The sequence below is a fragment of the Desmodus rotundus genome, chromosome 9 (genome assembly GCF_022682495.2).
Source record: "Desmodus rotundus isolate HL8 chromosome 9, HLdesRot8A.1, whole genome shotgun sequence".
Lineage (NCBI taxonomy): Eukaryota > Metazoa > Chordata > Mammalia > Chiroptera > Phyllostomidae > Desmodus > Desmodus rotundus.
In genome coordinates this window covers 46,093,775-46,112,789 of record NC_071395.1, presented here as the reverse complement: position 1 = coordinate 46,112,789, position 19,015 = coordinate 46,093,775, and the positions used below count along the sequence as shown (strand labels likewise).

At 41.7% G+C, this 19,015-nt stretch overlaps 1 protein-coding gene across 1 annotated transcript; it reads right to left on the bottom strand.

Annotated features, from left to right (window-relative positions):
* Nucleotides 1–7,966: 7,966 nt before the first annotated feature.
* LOC112315135 (olfactory receptor 7A17-like) lies at nt 7,967–12,040 on the bottom strand. The gene is made up of 2 exons (XM_053911012.1): nt 11,863–12,040; nt 7,967–8,963 (listed from the first exon to the last, which is right to left on the bottom strand). The coding sequence occupies exon 2, from the start codon at nt 8,945–8,947 to the stop codon at nt 7,979–7,981; it is 969 nt and encodes a 322-aa protein (XP_053766987.1). The 5' UTR covers nt 8,948–8,963; nt 11,863–12,040; the 3' UTR covers nt 7,967–7,978.
* Between the last annotated feature and the right edge of the window lie 6,975 nt (nt 12,041–19,015).

The following is a 19,015-nucleotide window of genomic DNA, read 5'->3' as shown; positions in this document are numbered from 1 at the left end:
CCTCCAAAGAGCTGCAGGACCAGCAGGATGGTGCCATATCTGAGACTCCATCAACCTGGCTGACACTGTTTGCTCTGCCCTAAGGATCCCCTGAGACTCCATCCCGTCCAACTTTTGGGCCCGCCCAAACTGTTAACCATGACTTTTCCATATAAATGGCTGGTGTTGCCTCATGCTTCACAACCTCCTAAATCCTATCAAACAAGCAACCTCTGGCCTCAATGAGCCTCTAGCCCCCATAACTCTTGCTAAGTGGCCCCAGGCCTGGCACTAGCAGCAGCCTGTCTAGATTCACACTTAGGCATTCCCTGGGAATCTCCAAGACCAGCACAAGTGGCAGCCATCTCAGACTGTTTTATAGCTGTGCAGGGTGGGCCCTGGGCAGAACACAGGTGGGGGTTGACCTTGGCCTGCACCACCTGGGGAAATCCCTGCACCTGCACACCCAGTGGGCAGCTACAGACCACCACCCTTCCCCTGGACAACTGATCCTTCATGGAGGGTGGAGATTTCTGGTCAGTGGCCACTGCCAGATTTGCACCTGATTGGCCTGGGTAATCCCCTCCCAGTGACCTGCCATCAATCAAGGCTCAACTACAAGAGGAGGGTGTACTCAGCCCACATGGAGGGCACACCTCAAGACCCCACTTAGGTGATAGAGGAGGCTGAGCCAATGGACCCTCTAGAGCGCCTACTACATTAGACCATGTTACCAGGACAGGGAGTCATAGCAGCTCTACCTAATACATAGAAACAAACACAGGGAACCTGCCAAAATGAGGAGATGAAAAAACATGGCCCAAATGAAAGAACAGATCAAAACTCCAGAAAAAGAACTAAACAAAATGGAGATAAGCAATCTGTCAGATGCAGAGTTCAAAACAGTGGTTATAAGGATGTTCAAGGAACTTAGCAAGGATCTCAACAGTATAAAAAATATCCATCAGAAATGAAGGATTCTCTAATTGAAATAAAGAACAAATAGCGTAAGCAGTCTGTGGGACAACTTTAAGTGTTCCAACATTTGCATTATAGGAGTGCCAGAAGGAGAAGGGAAAGAGCAACAAATTGGAAATCTATTTGAAAAAATAATGAAAGAAAACTTCCCTAGTTTGGTGAAGGAAATAGACATGCAAGTCCAGGAAGCACAGAGAGTCCCGAACAAGATGGATGCAAAGAGACTCACTCCAAGACACATCAAAATTAAAATGCCAAAGGTTGCTGATGAAATTCCATACTGTTTTCCACAGCAGCTGCACCAGTCTGCATTCCCACCAACAGTGCACTAGGTTTTCTTGTGCTCCACAACCTCTCCAACACTTGTTGTTTGTTGATTTGTTTATAATGGCCATTCTCACTGGTGTAAAGTGACAACTCATTGTGGTTTTAATTTGCATCTCTCTGATGGCTAGTGATGCTGAGCATCTTTTCATATGTCTCTGGACCCTCTGTATGTCCTTCTTGGAGAAGTGTCTGTTTGGGTCTTTTACCCATTTTTTGATTGAGTTGTTTGTCTTCCTGGGGTGGACTCGTGTGAGTTCTTTATATATTTTGGAGATCAAACCCTTGTCCGAGGTATCATTGGCAAATATGTTTTCCCATATGCTTGTTTCCCTTTTCATTTTGCTGATGTTTTCTTAGCTGTGCAGAAGCTTTTTATTTGATAAGATCCCATTTGTTTATTCTTTCCTTTATGTTGGTATGGTGGGGTGAAAATGGAGACAACTGTACTTGAACAACAATAAAAAGAATAAAACAAAGTAAAAAATAGAATTTACAAGACAATTTAAAAAATTAAACTCCAAGGGTTAAAGATAAAGAGAGAATCTTAAGAGAACCAAGAGAAAAGCCATTAGTTACCTACAGGGGCATCCCTGTAAGACTGTCTGCTGATTTCTCAAAAGAATCTTTGTAGGCTAGAAGGGATTGGCAAGATTTATTCAAAGTCAGAGAAAGCAGGGACCTACAGCCAGGATTGCTCTACTCAGCAAAGCTATCTTTTGTAATTGAAGGACAGATAAAGAGCTTCACAGACAAGAAAAAACTAAAGGAGTTCGTCATTACCAAACCATTATTATATGAAATGTTAAAGGGACTTATTTAAGAAAAAAAGATCAAAACTAGGAAAAACAAAAAGGCAATAACTACATATCTATCAACAGCTAAATTTAAGAAACAAACTCAGCAAACAAGAAAAACAGAGACAGTTGATATGGGGAGCATTTTGATGGTTGCCAGATGGCTTGGTGGTGTTAGGGGATGGGTGAAGAGGTGAGGGGATTGAGAGGTACAAATAGGTAGTTACGGAATAGCCATGAGTACAGCATATGAAATGGAGTAACCAAAGAACTTATACACATGGTCCATGAACATGAACAATGATGGGGGAATTGCCTGAGGGAGTGGGAGTGCTTGATGGAGAGGGGAAAGGGGGCAAAATTGGGACAACTGTAACAGAAAAATCAATTTTAAATAATTTTAAAAAGGAAAGAAAGATGTATACAAGAGCACACACACACACCCTCCTCACTCTTGAATATTTTCTTTGGATGCAACAAAGTATATTTAACATTTTACTTATTCTTTACAACATCTGGTTGCAATAAGGTTTATTTTTTTATTCATATGATAATTATTTTCTTTTTCTTTTTTTTTAAGTACTTTTGATTTTTATATTTGTTCAAGTACAGTTTTCTGACTCCCCCCCCAGCCTTCCCCACCTCCCTCCCCTATTTCCACCCCACCTTGTTTTTGTCCATGTGTCCTTTATAGTTGTTCCTGGAAACCCTTCAGCCTTTTCCCCCATTATCCCCACCCCTCTCTCTGCTGGTTACTGTCAGTTTGTTCTTAATTTCAGTGTCTTTGGTTATATTTTGCCTGCTTGTTTGTTTTGTTAATTGGGTTCTAGTTAAAGGTGAGTTCATAAGGTATTTGTCCCTCACCTCCTGGCTTATTTCACTTAGCATAATGCTCTCCAGTTCCATCCATGTTGTTGCAAAAGGTAAGAACTCCTTCTTTCTTTCTGCTGTGTAGAATTCCATTGTGTAAATGTACCATAGTTTTTTGATCCATTCATTTACTGATGGGCACTTGGGTTGCTTCCAGCACTTGGCTATTACAAATTGTGCTGCTATGAACATTGGGGTGCGTAGGTTCTTTTGGATTGGTGTTTCAGGGTTCTTAGGGTATAATCCTAGCCGTGGAATTGCTGGGCCAAAAGGCAGTTCCATTTTTAGTTTTCTGAGGAAATTACATGCTGTTTTCCATAGTGGTTGCACCAGCCTACAATCCCACCAACAGTGCACTAAGGTTTTTACATTATCTTCAGAAATAAGAAAAGTGAAGTTCTGGCTAATGTGGCTCTGTTGATTGGGCATTGCCCCAAAAACCAAAATGCCATGGGTTTGATTCCCCATCAGGGCACATGCCTGGGTTAGGAGTTCAGTCCCTGATCAGGGCACATGCAAAAGGCAACTGATTGATATTTCTCTCTCACATCGATGTTTCTTTCTTTCTCCCTCCCTTTCCCTCTCTCTGTAGTCAATGAAAAAATTAAATTAAATTAAATTTTTTTAAAAAATAAACCAAAGGGAAGCCACGTGGATAACATTCTTAACAATAACAAAATGCAGCTAAAACTTATTGTGCATCATGTCGAGTTATATACAAATGGACTTACTCAGTCCATTTATAAGTACTCTTAATTTATGTATAGCTCCTTTAAATCAGCAAATTATACATTTAAAATATGTGCAGTTTATATACTCCAATAAATCAGTTAGAATTAAAAATTCTGGTGATGTATAACTCGTGTTCAGATCAAGAGCACAGGTAGCTGAGTCACACCAGATGGTGGCGGGAAATACAGCTTATAACTAGGAAGAAAGCAAGGTTTCATATATAAATACAGGAACTGTGATATTAAATTAAGACATTCATATATCATTAACTATTTTAAATAAACTATAAGATCAACACACAAATATTTAAATAGAGTAAGCATCATTTATTGGTTGATGAAATAAGTACAATACAGATAAATGAAACATTATGAAAAAGCTTTAGAAACACAATGTAGTAACTCACATCTGAATACAGACTCAGGTGAGCCCAGAGAGACCAGAATGACTCCCCCCATACAATCCCATTTGATTATAAAAGCATTGTATTAAAGCACGTGCTTCTAGGATGGCTTGTTATAGAGCAATATCTAACTGATACAGTAATAAAGAAAATAAAAGTGAGATCAAATATTATATGATAACATGCTTTTTCCTATTCTAGGCATTTGTACAGATATTTGAAGGTAGCATTCATGATTATTCTGTTATTGAAGTTGAAGTTTATTTCAGATAACTGTATTAAAAAGTAACTCCATCCGAGAACCAAGATGGCGGCGTAGGTAGACACACTGCGCCTCCTCGCACAACCAGAACTGACAGAAAATCGAACAGCAAGGGGGACCAACACCAAGAAAATAGAAAATAAACATTCATCCAGTCTGGTAGGAGGGGCGGAGACGGGCACCGGGGTGGAGAGGACTCGTGTGGCTGTGGCGGGACTGAGACTGGCGGAGTGTGGGACAAATGGCGCAGGCAGTCTGAGCACTAGCAGACCCTGCGGCCCCACATTTGCACAGATAAACCCAGAGGGCCGGACTCAGAGTGGCGGAGAGCGGGGCAGGCAGAGCAGCGGGTAGCACCCCACGGCACCACATTCGCCCACAGATAAACCGGACGAACGCAGGGAGAGAAGCAGACCGCGTAACCCAGGGCTCCAGCTCAGGGAAATAAAGCCTCAAACCTCTGATTGAAAACGCCCGTGGGAGTTGGGGCGGCAGCAGGAGAGACTCCCAGCCTCACAGGAGAGGTTGTTGGAGAGACCCACAGGGGCCTAGAGTGTGCACAGGCCCACTCACTCGGGAACCAGCACCAGAGTGGCCCAGTTTGATTGTGGGTAGCGGAGTGAAAGATTGAAAGCCGGAGGAGAGTGAGGCGGCCGCCATTGCTCCCACTCGGCCCCTCCCCCACGTACAGCGTCACAGCGCTGCGACCAGCATTACCCCGCCCCGGTGAACACCTAAGGCTCCGCCCCTTAAAGTAACAGACACGCCAAGACAAACAACAACAAAAAAATGGCCCAAATGACAGAACACTTCAAAGCTCCATAAAAAATACAACTAAGCGACGAAGAGATAGCCAACCTATCGGATGCACAGTTCAAAGCACTGGTTATCAATATGCTCACAGACTTGGTTGAATCTATTCGAAAAACAGATGAAAAAATGAAGCCTATGCTAAGAGAAACAAAGGAAAATGTACAGGGAACCAATAGTGATGAGAAGGAAACTGGGACTCAATTCAATGGTGTGGACCAGAAGGAAGAAACGAACATCCAACCAGAAAAGAATGAAGAAACAAGAACTTGGAAAAATGAGGAGAGGCTTAGGAACCTCCCGGACGCCTTGAAACGTTCCCACATCCGAATTATAGGGGTGCCAAAAGGAGAAGAGGAAGAACAAAAAATTGAAAACTTATTTGAACAAATAATGAAGGAGAACTTCCCTAATCTGGCAAAGGAAATAGACTTCTGGGAAGTCCAGGAAGCTCAGAGAGTCCCAAAGAAGCTGGACCCAAGGAGGAACACGCCAAGGCACATCATAATTACATTACCCAAGATTAAACGCAAGGACCTACATCCAAGATTACTGTATCCAGCAAAGCTATCACTTAGAATGGAAGGGAAGATAAAGTGCTTCTCAGATAAGGTCAAGTTAAAGAAGTTCATCATCACCAAGCCCTTATTATATGAAATGTTAAAGGGAGTTACCTAAGAAAAAGAAGATCAAAAATAGGAACAGTAAAAATGACAGCAAACTCACAGTTATTAATGGCCATACATAAAACAAAAATGAGAGCAAACTAGGCAAACAACTAGAACATGAGGGTTGTCATTAAGGGAGTGGGAGGGGGAGGGGGGGAAAGGTACAGAGAATAAGTAGCATAGATGATAGGTGGAAAACAGACAGGGGGAGGGTAAAAATAGTGTAGGAAATGTAGAAGCCAAAGAACTTATAAGTATGACCTATGGACATGAACTATAGGGGGGGAATGTGGGAGGGAGGGGGGTGGGCAGGATGGAATGGAGTGGGGGGGGAAATGGGACAACTGTAATAGCATAATCAATAAATATATTTAAAAAAAAAAAAAGTAACTCCATTGAGGTTCACTTCCAGGTACCCAGGAGGAGCTGAAAGGACATGCCCCTTTTCACAAAAGTTGTTACCTGAATCATTAGAGTGGATAGGAATTCAAACTCGAGTTATCTTTTGACCATGAGGAGATATATATATATACACATATGTATGAATATATATACTATACATATATAATACATATTATTCAATATAATATATTTGATATTATAGAGAATATTACATTATATATAACATATAATACATGATGTTGTATATATTATGTATTGTTCATATATATCTTATTCATGTTATTCATGTATATGAATAACATTTGTATTGTTATTCATTGTCTATTTTGTGGTTTGACAAAATTTAGAAAAGGGGATATTTCATTTAGAGCATTGGAGTCATATCTATATGCAGCACTGTAAGTTTTAAAGCAGAAACAGGAAGATAATTCAATGAAGAAACCATAAGCATGCTAACCAATTCTTCACTTCAATAGAAAAAATATGGGGGAGGGAGGTGGGTTCAGCTGGGGTAGGGTGGAGGGATGCGGAGAAAAGGCATACAACTGTAATTGAATAACAATTAAAAATATATATATATATATAACCCTTGTCTTTCTCTGTCCAACATATTTTACTTAGCATGATAATACCCATGCTGTCACAAATTTCATTCTTTTTAAGGCTGAGTAGTAATATTTCACTGCATATATGCACCCCCTCTTTATCCCTTCATCTATTGATGGACACATAGGTTGCTTCCATATCTTGGCTATTGTAAATAATGCTGCAATAGACATAGGGATACATATATCTTTTAGAATAGATGCTGTTTTATTTATTCAGAAAAATACTCAGAAGTAGGATCGGGTACGTCATACAAATGTCTAATCATGATATTATATACCTGAAACTAACATCATTTTGTATATCAACCATAACTTTTTTAAATTTGGGGAGGCCTTTGTACATGGACACCAGTCTTCCATACTTCAGTGAATACATGTACAGTGTGGGAAAGAAAAATTTTCATAGTAATCAAATGTGTGGTTAAAAATTTTGCTTCCTCATTTTTGAAGTCATCTCTGACACTAAGACCATATTAGGTCAATCTCTTTATTCAAATCTGCCTTTCAGTGTAGACTCCACTTGCAATATATATGTGATAATCAATTTTTGTTAGTGCCTATAGTAGGCAGTGAGGACACCAGGCTGAAAAAAATACACTAGCAGACTGTAAAACTCAATAGCATGTTTGTGTCGACATTATCAGGAAGAACAGCTAGGATAGTGATGATGATGATGTAGGAAAGGATGACAGACTCAAAGTGACAATTTCGTTTTCAAATTTTCTCCTGCAATAAAATTATATAAGTGTCCTTAGTTGCCAAGTGTAGTTTATTTTCCATGTCAATAATATAACTCATGACCATTTTTCAGGAATACTATAGAAAATTTACTTGGGAAGTTAGATATCATTTCAGAGAAAAATAGTTTAATAAATCCAATTTACCTTATAAAATAAATGGAAATGTCCAAATATTTCTCATCCAACTCTGGGAAAAACTTGGGGGGAGTAGGAAAATTTTAAAAAGAAAAACTGTCCACATATCAGACAGAGCAGGAAGCTCAATCAAGTGAGTTTTTAAATTGTATAGGGAATTTCAAATCAAAGAAATGGAAGTTCCAGGCATTAAACAGAAAGACTGTGCTTTTTCCAATCTAATCACAGAATAGCAATTTCTGGCTCCAATGTTTTCAACATTATGTGCAATCATGGGCACTTTTTCAGCCCCAGGATGATTGGCCTTTTTATAGCTGCCATCCCAAAGAATCTTTTCAGAGCCCCCTTTATGTCTTTGTTCCTGAGACTGTAGATGAAGGGGTTCAGCATGGGTGTGACCACAGTGTACATCACTGACGCTGTTGCACTTGAGAGTGAGCTGTGGGTAGAAGCAGAGCTAAAGTACACTCCTGCACTTGTGCAATAAAATAAGGAGACAACTGAGAGGTGAGACCCACAAGTAGAAAATGCTTTATACTTCCCCTGAGCTGATGACATTCCATGTATGCAGAACAGTATCTTAGAGTAAGAATAAAGGATCCCAGCCAGGGGACCGCCACCCAGCAGACCAACTCCAAGATACATCACCATGTCATTAAGAAAGGTGTCAGAACAGGCAAGTTGGACAACCTGTTTGAGTTCACAAAAAAAGTGGGGGATTTCCACATCTGGACAGAAGGACAGCTGCTGGACCAGTAAGCTTTCTAACAAAGAATTCAGGATACAGGTGGTCCAGGACATTAGAACTAGCAGTCCACAGAGCCAGGGGTTCATGATGACAGTGTAGTGCAGGGGGTGACAGATGGCCACATATCGGTCATACGCCATCACAGTCAGGAGAAGTATGTCCAACACTGCAAAGAGTATGAAAAAATACATTTGAGTGATGCAGCCTGCATAGGTGATGGCTTTGCTCTGTGTCTGGATGTTGAGCAGCATCTTTGGGACAGTGGTGGAGGTGAAACAGATGTCTACCAGGGACAGGTTGGAGAGGAAGAAGTACATGGGAGTGTGGAGGTGGGAGTCTGAGCTGACCGCCAGGATGATGAGTAGGTTTCCCAACACAGTGATCAGGTACATGGAGAGGAAGAGCCCAAACAGGAGAGGCTGCAGTTCTGGTTCCTCTGATAGTCCCAGGAGAAGAAACTCTGAAATTTGTGAATCATTGCCTCGTACCATTTGGTTGTGCTCACAACTAGGAAGAAAAATAGAATGATGAATTTTTACACACGTAGGTATTACCATAGTGAAATGCTAGAGTTTATGTTTTTCAGTTAAGAAATTATACATTTACATTTATATTGAGCATATCGCCTTTAAAGAATCTGATGTGACATCTGTGATTAGGAATTCTTGTCCCACACTCAGTCTTATCACCAAGAGGTCGCAAAAGTCTTTCATGCACTTGAGGAATTTATGTTGAGTACCAACCATCTTCTAGGGTGAAAGAGTAGAATGCTGAGAAACAAAATTTTTCTATAAGCCGATGATGGAGAAAGAATATAAATTAGGAAATATAAAAGATACACTATGTCAGAGAATGAGAGATGCTATGAAAAAAAGCAGGTGTAAAATAGAGTGGATGGGGCTCTGGCTGATGGGGCTCAGTGGATTAGTGCCAGCCTGTGAAGCAAAAGGTCGCTGGTTCAATTCCCAGTCAGGGCACATGCCTGTGTTGCAGGCCAAGCCTCCAGTAGGGGGTGCACGAGAGTCAACCACACATTGATGTTTTTCTCCCTCTCTTTCTCCCTCCTTTACCCTCTCTCCAAAAATAAATACAAAAAATCTTTTAAAAACTAGAGTGGATGAGGTGCTGTATTTTACAGAGAGTTCAGGAAGCCCTGCAAACCAGGTGCCATTTGAACAGAACCCTGGAGGAAGACAGAGTGGGAGTCATGCAGTTGTCTGGGGGAAGTGTGTGCCCTGTTGTGAGAAGGGTCGGTGCAGAGACTCTGAGCATGGCATTTGTTTCGAATACCCAAGGCTCGTTTTTTAATTAAATTTATTGGGGTGACATAGGTTAATGAAACTATATTAACTAATGTCATCCCAATAAGTTTAATTTAAAAATAAATCAAAGAAAAGTATATAGGTTTCATGTATAATTCTACGATATAATTCTATAATTCTACGATACACCATCTGTTTATTGCATGTGAGCCCACCACCCAAAGCCAGATCTTCTTCCATCCCCATGTATGTGACTCTCTTTACCCCTCACCCCTCTTCCCTCTGGTAACCGCCATATCATTGTCTCTGTGCCTGAGTTCTTGTTCGCTTTTCTTGTTTCTCATTTGTTGCTTCAGTTTTATATGCCACGTATGAGTGAAATCATATCGTTCTTGGGAAGCCAGAGTGTGAAGGGGAATGAGCAAGAGGCAGAGTGATGAGAGACGGTGTCAGAGAATGTGGAGGAACAAGGTGGCCTCGCTGCTGCCGCTGCTGCTGCTGCTACTGCAATCAAGACACAGGCAGTCCCTCTCCTGCACGTTGTTCTTTCTTATTTTACATTTTGTTTCAAAGGATTCCTGTGAAATGAATTGTTGTTTTCTTTATTTCCATCTTTTGGTCAAGATTGTAGTGCCGGCTTTTAAAGGGCCACATTTTGGAGTACAGGGGCTTGGGTGCCACTGCCCAGAGAACAGCTCCTGCCCCACAAAACGTGCGTGTGTGCGCACACACACAGCACACGCAGCACTCGCAGCACACGCACACTGTGACCTCCTGGGCCCGTGACTCCCTGCTCTTCTCGCTGACAGCCACAATAATTGGGGAGGGAGTGCTGTACATGAGGCAAGTTTGAACATCAAGTTATCTTTCTTATAAAGAATGTAGGAATATTTCCCAAAAAGTTGGTAAGCCCCCCGTGAACATGTAAACATGGGAATCCATTTTAATGAGATCATTTTTGTGTCCTGTATTTAAAAAATTAAGAAGCATTTGGGGAAAAGGGAGATAAGAGAGAATAGACGAGGAGAAACACGGGACCCAGGAGCACAGAGGGCTCTGAGCGACTGACATGAGGACAAAGCTCCCTGGTTCCGGCAGCATCCAACCGCAGTTCTTTCCCCTGGGCGCCCGGAGTAACTGGTCAAACAGCAAAACACAATTTACCCGAAAGAGGAAAGAGCACTTTCGTTGTGGTGTCAAGACTGATTGAACATCCACTGATTGAACATCCACTAGACCAATGAGCCAAGGGAATAAACACAATTTACAACAGAAAATATATAATGTACAACAATATGAGGATATTGAAAAGATAATTGGTGAGACTTTTCTAAATGATTTCAGATGCAAAACTTCTTGAATCGGAAAACTGAATCTCAGTTTTGAATCTTCATCTACCAACCACATGGTACCTGCTTGAACTTAGAGAGACAACAGAATGATTCTAAATGAATCATTAGAAGTTAATATTCACCCTTAAAAGCTTAGCACAGTTCCTCCCTGTTCCTAAATGAATGGTTATCACTGGTGATGAGATTGGGCTAATTTTTTCTCCTACCTCACAAATATCTCCATTGCTTCTCCACCTCTTGGTAATAAAGTATTGCAAAGTAATGCTCATTAGCATACTAAAAGCAATTTTTCATGTGAATCCCCAGTGTGAACGGTGGTACTGTGAAAGGTATGTCTCAGGACCTACTATTACAAGGTAATATCTACTTCCATGGGTCTGGACCTTTCTAATAAATACAAAACAGGCTCAAATACAACCTATCTGAAAAAGTTGGGAAAATGCCCTCTGCTACTCTATTTTCCTAGTGCCATTAACTGCAAAATTCCTCTAATATGTTCTAATTTTATTAAAACACTTTATGCCTCCACTTCCTTCCTCCATCTCATCCAACTGGACTTCCATTCTTATCTCTTGATTGTCAACAATTACTCTTGTATTGCTGAGTCCAGCAGACACTTCTCTTTGTAGCATATTAAATAAATTAATTAAAAATTAATTTGTGTAGCACACAAAGATGGCAATCTCTCAGCTGTGGGTTAAGCTGGTTTGGCTCTCAGGTGACTTCAAGTAGAAGTCAGGTTCCAATCTCTCGAAATCTTTCCTGAAGTTGCTACTGGGCTTTCGGGCTCACCTGGATGGGGTCTCTGAGTGGAAATTCTTTGTGTGGAAGTCTGAATCCCTGCCTGGATCGTTGATGATGGAGACCGAAGCTCTGTCTCCAGAGAAGACAGCAGGTAGGAATAAAGCGTTGGTCCCCAACCAGACTTAGGAATCCCAAACAAGCAATCATGTTCTGTCCAGTTGAAGGTGCACACCCTAAGGGTCTGCAACCAAGAAGATATTTTCAGCCCCCTTTATCTGCTCATTAGGCACTGTTCTCATGGTTACTCCCACCTCTGAGCACATTATTTCCCCATGGGACCCTGGTCTGGAAAGAAAGGAAAATTTCCTGCTGATTCACTGTTCCCTGTAGACCATATTAGAGGTCAGGCGAATCCAGTTTTTGATATTCCTTCTCTATGAACTCACCTGCCTCCCAGAGGTCTAATCTCCTTGAACCTTATCCTAACTTTGAGTTAATATTTTCCCCACATCTACCACTGAGGAATCTGTCTTGACTTGGACTTCCACGGTATTGACTTGTGGTGGGAACAGCTCCTGATATCTTCAGAAAGTTGCTAACCCCTCTTCAACAAGAGAGAGAGGTGTGTTCCTTTGCCACAAAACAAATGATACTATAATTATTCACTTTACCTGATTTCTGACAAATCAATAAGGAGATGCATGCTTATAACTCTAATTTAGAGCTATCATTTATTCCTTCTAATAAAAATGTTTACTGCTAAGATATATTTAGGTCTTTTTATGCACGGTGGACTGAGCTTAGAATCTTATGTGGATTGTCTTATTTCATTTTTACAAATGTCCATTCTGTGTGGTTGGTACTATTATGAAACCCATTCTACATTTGCAGAAATGAGGTCAGAAGGTGAAGCATCTACCCTGAGTTATGAACTGAGAATGAGATTGGCTTTGTTTGGAACTCCCTGAAGATGCTTCTAGTCCAGGCCAGTGGGTCTCAACTGGAGTGATTTTGCCACCAGGGAACAATCCACAATGTCTGGAGAAATTGTTTGTTGTCAGCAACTAGGGAAGTGCTACTGCCACCTAGTGGATTGAGGGCAGGGCTGCCTCTCGACATCTTAACAATGCATGGACGCCCCACCACAAAGGGGTATCCAGCAGATGCATCACAGTGCAGACATGAGAAATACCATTCAGGACCAGAACCTCTCCAGCATCAATGGATATATGTATTTGGAATCGTGTTCAGATGTACATTATTATGGCAGGTCTAGGGTAACCCAGAGATTCTGCACTTGGAACCAGCTCCTAGTTAATACTGATGCTGCAGGTCCTGGTCTGTGACCACTCTGAGGGCCAAGGCTGATGTCCAGTGTTAGATAAGCAGATTTTTGGCTCTTCAACAAGAACCTTCTCACATACGCACCTCAGGTCTGGCCTTACACTGTCACATGTTGGACTCAGTAGTTCAGCTTATGAATACTCAAGTTCACACGTGCCTCTTGGATATTTCTCTTATGACAGGAAATGACACTTTCAGGCCTTTGGTTCCTTATCTATATAAATGGGGAACTTCCAGCTATGTTATGGAGTTGGTGAGAGAAGTTAGTCATATTTTAGAGCTGATGGGAAATTACTGGCACAGAGCAGAAGCTCCATCTATAGCAGCAGTGACTATGTCCCAGTGTGACATGTCCCAGGTCTGCATTTACTAAGCTCATTGTGACACAGAGAATCTGTAGGGACAGGAAGTGCATCCAGCATGGCCCTGCCCCTGAGAGAGAGAGAGAGACAGCTGTGATCTCAAAGGTGGACCTGCTCAAGGGGCCCCTTACAGGGAGCAGAGTGCTTGAGCAGCCACCATCCTGTGCTCTGCTGAACTCAGTGATATGACCTCTGATCTCTGACCCTCTCATGCTGGCTCCAAACAGCCACAGTAAGAATTTGTAGACTCTTCCATCTGTTCCACTCTTGGTAGGATCTACAAAGCTGATGTTTCTTAGTGAGTCAAATTATTTCCATCCCTTTGTATCTTCCTTGTTGTAAGTCTACAACATATATCTCAAACTTTTGGTGCTTGTGTGTCTGTTTCTGCTCCAAGTAGATCTGGTTTCATTTTTTCAAAGTTTCTAATTCCCTGCCTCATTCCCTCTAGAGGTCTGTACATCCCACCCATTGTTTTGAGTCCTGAATGTGCCTCACGGGGTGGGGGGGGGGGGCTGAGCAGGAATCCCTGCTGTTCGCCTCTGATTTGGGTGTGGGGGGGTGGGTAGAATGTGTGCAGAGAATGCCTAAGAAGAAGCTGTACGAGGCAATGTGAGATTCCACCCTTTCCCTTCCTCTTTCCCTCTGTCATGTGAATGGACCTGTCACATGGGAGCTGCTCCACCAGCCCGGGTCCCAGGTGAAGACATCCACTGAGCAAAGCAGTTTATTATTTATTAAAAATAATAAACTTTTATTATTTTTAACCACTGTGCTGTTGAGAGTTGTTTGTTGCCAAAACTGATTAATACATTCCTTTGCAAAATTATTTTTAAATATATTTTATTGATTATGCTATTGCAGTTTTCCCAATTTCCCCCCTTTATCCCTCCTCCGCCCAGCACTGCCCAACCCTCCAGCATCCCCTATTTAGTTCATGTCCATGGGTTGTACCTATAAGTTCTTTGAGTTCTCTGTTTCCTATACCATTTTTTACCTCTCCCCATCTATTTAATGCCTACGAATTATGCTTCTTCTTCTCTGTACCTTTTCCACCCTATTTCTCCCCTCTCTGTCCCCACTGAAAACCCTCCACATGATCTCCATTTCTATGATTCTATTCCTGTTCTCCTTGTTTGCTTGGTTTTTTTTGTTTGTTTGTTTTTTAGGTTAGGTTATTAATAGGTGTAACTTTGTTGTCATTTTATTGTTCATATTTTGATATTCTTTTTCTTAGATAAGTCCCTTTAACATTTTATATAATAAGGGCTTGGTGATGATGAACTTCTTTTTTTTTTTAATTATCTATTGTATTTATTAGAATGGTCCATTAGGTACAATAAAATATATCAATAGTGGGGATTTTTTCACATTATTGAATATCTCAGGACACCAAGGAAAGAAACTGCTAATGCCATAATTGTACTACATTGCCCAAATATACATTGTTATCTATAAACTTCAGTTATGTTAAAGAGGGAAACACGTTCCAATATATTCGCCTTTATTAATAAAAAATATAAAATCACACATCATCTAAGCAATGAATCACAGTAAAATTGTGTTACCATTTGTCAACACACACATTGCAAACATTTGGGGAGTGTTACTGTGATGAACTTCTTTAACTTGACCTTATCTGATAAGTTTTTATATGCCCTTCCATTCTAAGTGAAAGCTTTGCTGGATAGAGTCATCTTGGACGTAAGTCCTTGATGCAGATCCCGGCCAATGGGATCCGTGTGCTGTGGCAGCAATAGACAAGTACACACGGACTACAGAAATCCTGTGGAGAAAAAGGGATGACACAGCCACTCTCTAAGTGAGAGAGGGTGTGAGGGCAAGAGAGAACCCCCAAGAAAGCCTGACCCCTGCCCAGACAGGCTTTTATTGCTTTTCTGGGCACATTGCTTTGGGGATGGTCCTCATTTACTAAACACAGGTTCACTGTAGGTGGTTACCTTTTACAGACAACCAAGGACAGAATGCTGCTAATTACTTCAAAGAGAAGGCTGTTACAGCTCCAGGGAGAAAGTGGTTGAACTGGTTACACTCCATACTTGGGTGGTTTAGCACAGACTTTAGGAAGTTAAAGAAGAGGGGATTACAGGAACTACTATAAAGGACACATGGACAAAACCAAGGGGGAGGGTGGAGGTGGGGGAGGGAGGTGGGTTCACCTGGGGTGGGGTGGAGGGATGGGGAGAAAAGGCATACAACTGTAATTGAATAACAATAAAATTTAAAAAAAAAAAAGATACTCAGTAAACATTTGCTGCCTCAATCCAGGGTGAGGGAGTTTTAGCAAAAGCAAGTCTCATAGCAGCCTATGTACAATGCAGGCCTGATTCCCCATGGGAGAACCTATCCATGGGTGTGGGTCCTGCCTGCCAGACCTCACTCCTACTGGCTTTTCCACGTGGAAGCTGGGCTACTTTTCCCATGTGTGGAAGTTCCCTAGAGGTCCTTGCCTTTCATGACTTCAAATACTTCTTTCCAGCCCCTTCTTGCCTACAAGGTTTCTTTTGAGAAATCAGCTGATAGCCTTATGGGCACTCCTTTGTAGGTAACTGTCTCCTTTTCTCTTGCTGCTTTTAAGATTCTCTCTTTATCTTTAATCTTGAGTAACTTAAGTATGATTTTCCTTTGTGTGTTCCTCATTGGGCCCAACCTCCTTGGGACTCTCTGGGCTTCTTGGACTTCCTGGAAGTCTGTTTCCTTCACCAGATTGGGGAAGTTCCCCTTCATTATTTGTTCAAATACATTTTCAATTTCTTGCTCCTGTTCTTCTCCTTCTGGCACCCCCAAAACTCGGATGTTGGAATATTTAAAGTTGTCCCAGAGGTTCGTAAGCCTCCCTTCATTTTTTTTGAATTCTTGTTTCTTCTTTCTGTTCCAGTTGGATATTTATTTCTTCCTTTTCTTCCAAATCGTTTCTTTGAGTCCTGGTTTCCTTCCTGTCACTGTTGGTTTCCTGAGTATTCGGCTTTATTTCACTTTGGGTATCCTTCATTTGTTCTTTCATTTTGCAACCAAATTCAATCAGTTCTGTGAGCATTTTGAGTACCATGGCTTTGAACTCTCCATCACATAGATTGGCTATCTCCTCATCGCTTACCTCTCTTTCTGAAATTTTGCTGTGTTCTTTCATTTTGGCCCTATTTCTTTGTTCAGAGCACCTGTTAAGTTGTAAGGGGGCAGGACCTTAGGTATTCACTAGAGCAGGGCAACCCTCTTTGCTGTGTTGTGGGCTGTCTGTGGGGGAGGGGTCAGAGAGGGAACAATGCAGCTCACCTGCTTGACGCTAGCCCCACTTTCCAACAGACTCTTCTGTGAGACTGGGAGTTTCTCCCACAGTGGTAGCAACCCCCTACCATAGTCCACAGTCAACTCTGAGCCTCAGTTTCCTGTTTAGTCAGCACAGCCCACTTGGTCCACTGCCTTGCCACAAGTTCTTACCAGTCTGGTTGGTCTGGTTGACTGTTTCTTTAATTCCTGGGTTGTTGGAGTTCCATGCAGTTTGATTTTGTGGCACTTCTGGTATATATTGATTGTAGATTGGTTGCTATCCTCCTTTTCTTTTTCTTTTTTTTTTTTATCATTCTTTTTTTTTTATTGTTATTCAATTACAGTTGTATGCCTTTTCTCCCCATCCCTCCACCCCACCCCAGCTGAACCCACCTCCCTCTCCCCTCTCCACTCTCCCCCTTGGTTTTGTCCATGTGTCCTTTATAGTAGTTCCTGTAATCCCCTCTACCCACTGTCCCCGCCCCCACCCCCCACCCCCACCCTGGCTATTGTTAGATTGTTCTTAACTTCAATGTATCTGGTTATATTTTGTTTGCTTTTTCCTTCTATTGCTTATGTTCCAGTTAAAGGTGAGATCATATGGTATTTGTCCCTCACTTCCTGGCTTATTTCACTTAGCATAATGCTCTCCAGTTTCATCCATGCTGTTGCAAAGGGTATAAGCTCCTTCTTTCTCTCTGCTGCATAGAATTCCATTGTGTAAATATACCATAGTTTTTGGATCCACTCCTTTGCTGATGGGCACTTCCGTTGCTTCCAGTACTTGGCTATTGTAAATTGTGCTGCTATGAACATTGGGGTGCACAGATTCTTTTGGATTGGTGTTTCAGTGTTCTTAGGGTATAATCCCAGCAGCGGAATTACTGGGTGAAAGGGCAGTTCCAGTTTTAGTTTTCTGAGGAAATTCCATACTGTTTTCCACAGTGGCCTCACCAGTCTACATTCCCACCAACAGTGCACGAGGGTTCCCTTTTCCCCACATCCTCTCCAACATTTGTTTGTGGATTTGTTTATGTTGGCCATTCTGACTGGTGTGAGATGATACCTCATTGTGGTTTTTTTTTTTTTTGTGAATAGTTCTTCAATGTGCATTTTTTTTTTCAGATATCTTTTTTTTTTTTATTGTTATGCAATTACAGTTGTATGCCTTTTCTCCCCATCCCTCTACCCCACCCCAGGTGAACCCACCTCCCTCCCCCCTCCCCACCCTCCCCCTTGGTTTTGTCCATGTGTCCTTTATAGTAGTTCCTGTAATACCCTCTTCCCACTATCCCCGCCCCCACCCCCCACCCCCGCCCTGGCTATTGTTAGATTGTTCTTAACTTCAATGTCTCTGGTTATATTTTGTTTGCTTTTTTTCTTCTATTGCCTATGTTCCAGTTAAAGGTGAGATCATATGGTACTTGTCCCTCACTTCCTGGCTTATTTCACTTAGCATAATGCTCTCCAGTTTCATCCATGCTGTTGCAAAGGGTATAAGCTCCTTCTTTCTCTCTGCTGCGTAGAATTCCATTGTGTAAATATACCATAGTTTTTGGATCCACTCGTTTGCTGATGGGCACTTCGGTTGCTTCCAGTACTTGGCTATTGTAAATTGTGCTGCTATGAACATTGGGGTGCACAGATTCTTTTGGATTGGTGTTTCAGGGTTCTTAGGGTATAATCCCAGCAGCGGAATTACTGGGTCAAAGGGCAGTTCCATTTTTAGTTTTCTGAGGAAATTCCATATTGTTTTCCACAGTGGCCTCACCAGTCTGCATTCCCACCAACAGTGCACAAGGGTTCCCTTTTCTCCACATCCTCTCCAACATTTGTTTGTGGATTTGTTTATGTTGGCCATTCTGACTGGTGTGAGATGATACCTCATTGTGGTTTTAATTTGCATCTCTCTGATGGCTAGTGATGCTGAGCATCTTTTCATATGTCTCTGGGCCCTCTGTATGTCTTCCTTGGAGAAGTGTCTGTTCAAGTCCTTTGCCCATTTTTTAATTGGGTTGTTTGTCTTCCTGGAGTGGAGTCGAGTGAGTTCTTTATATATTTTGGAGATCAGGCCCTTGTCTGAGGTATCGTTGGCAAATATGTTTTCCCATACTGTTGGTACTCTTTGTAATTTGGTGCTGTTTTCTTTAGCCATGCAGAAGCTTTTTATTTTGATGAGGTCCCATTTGTTTATTCTTTCCTTTATG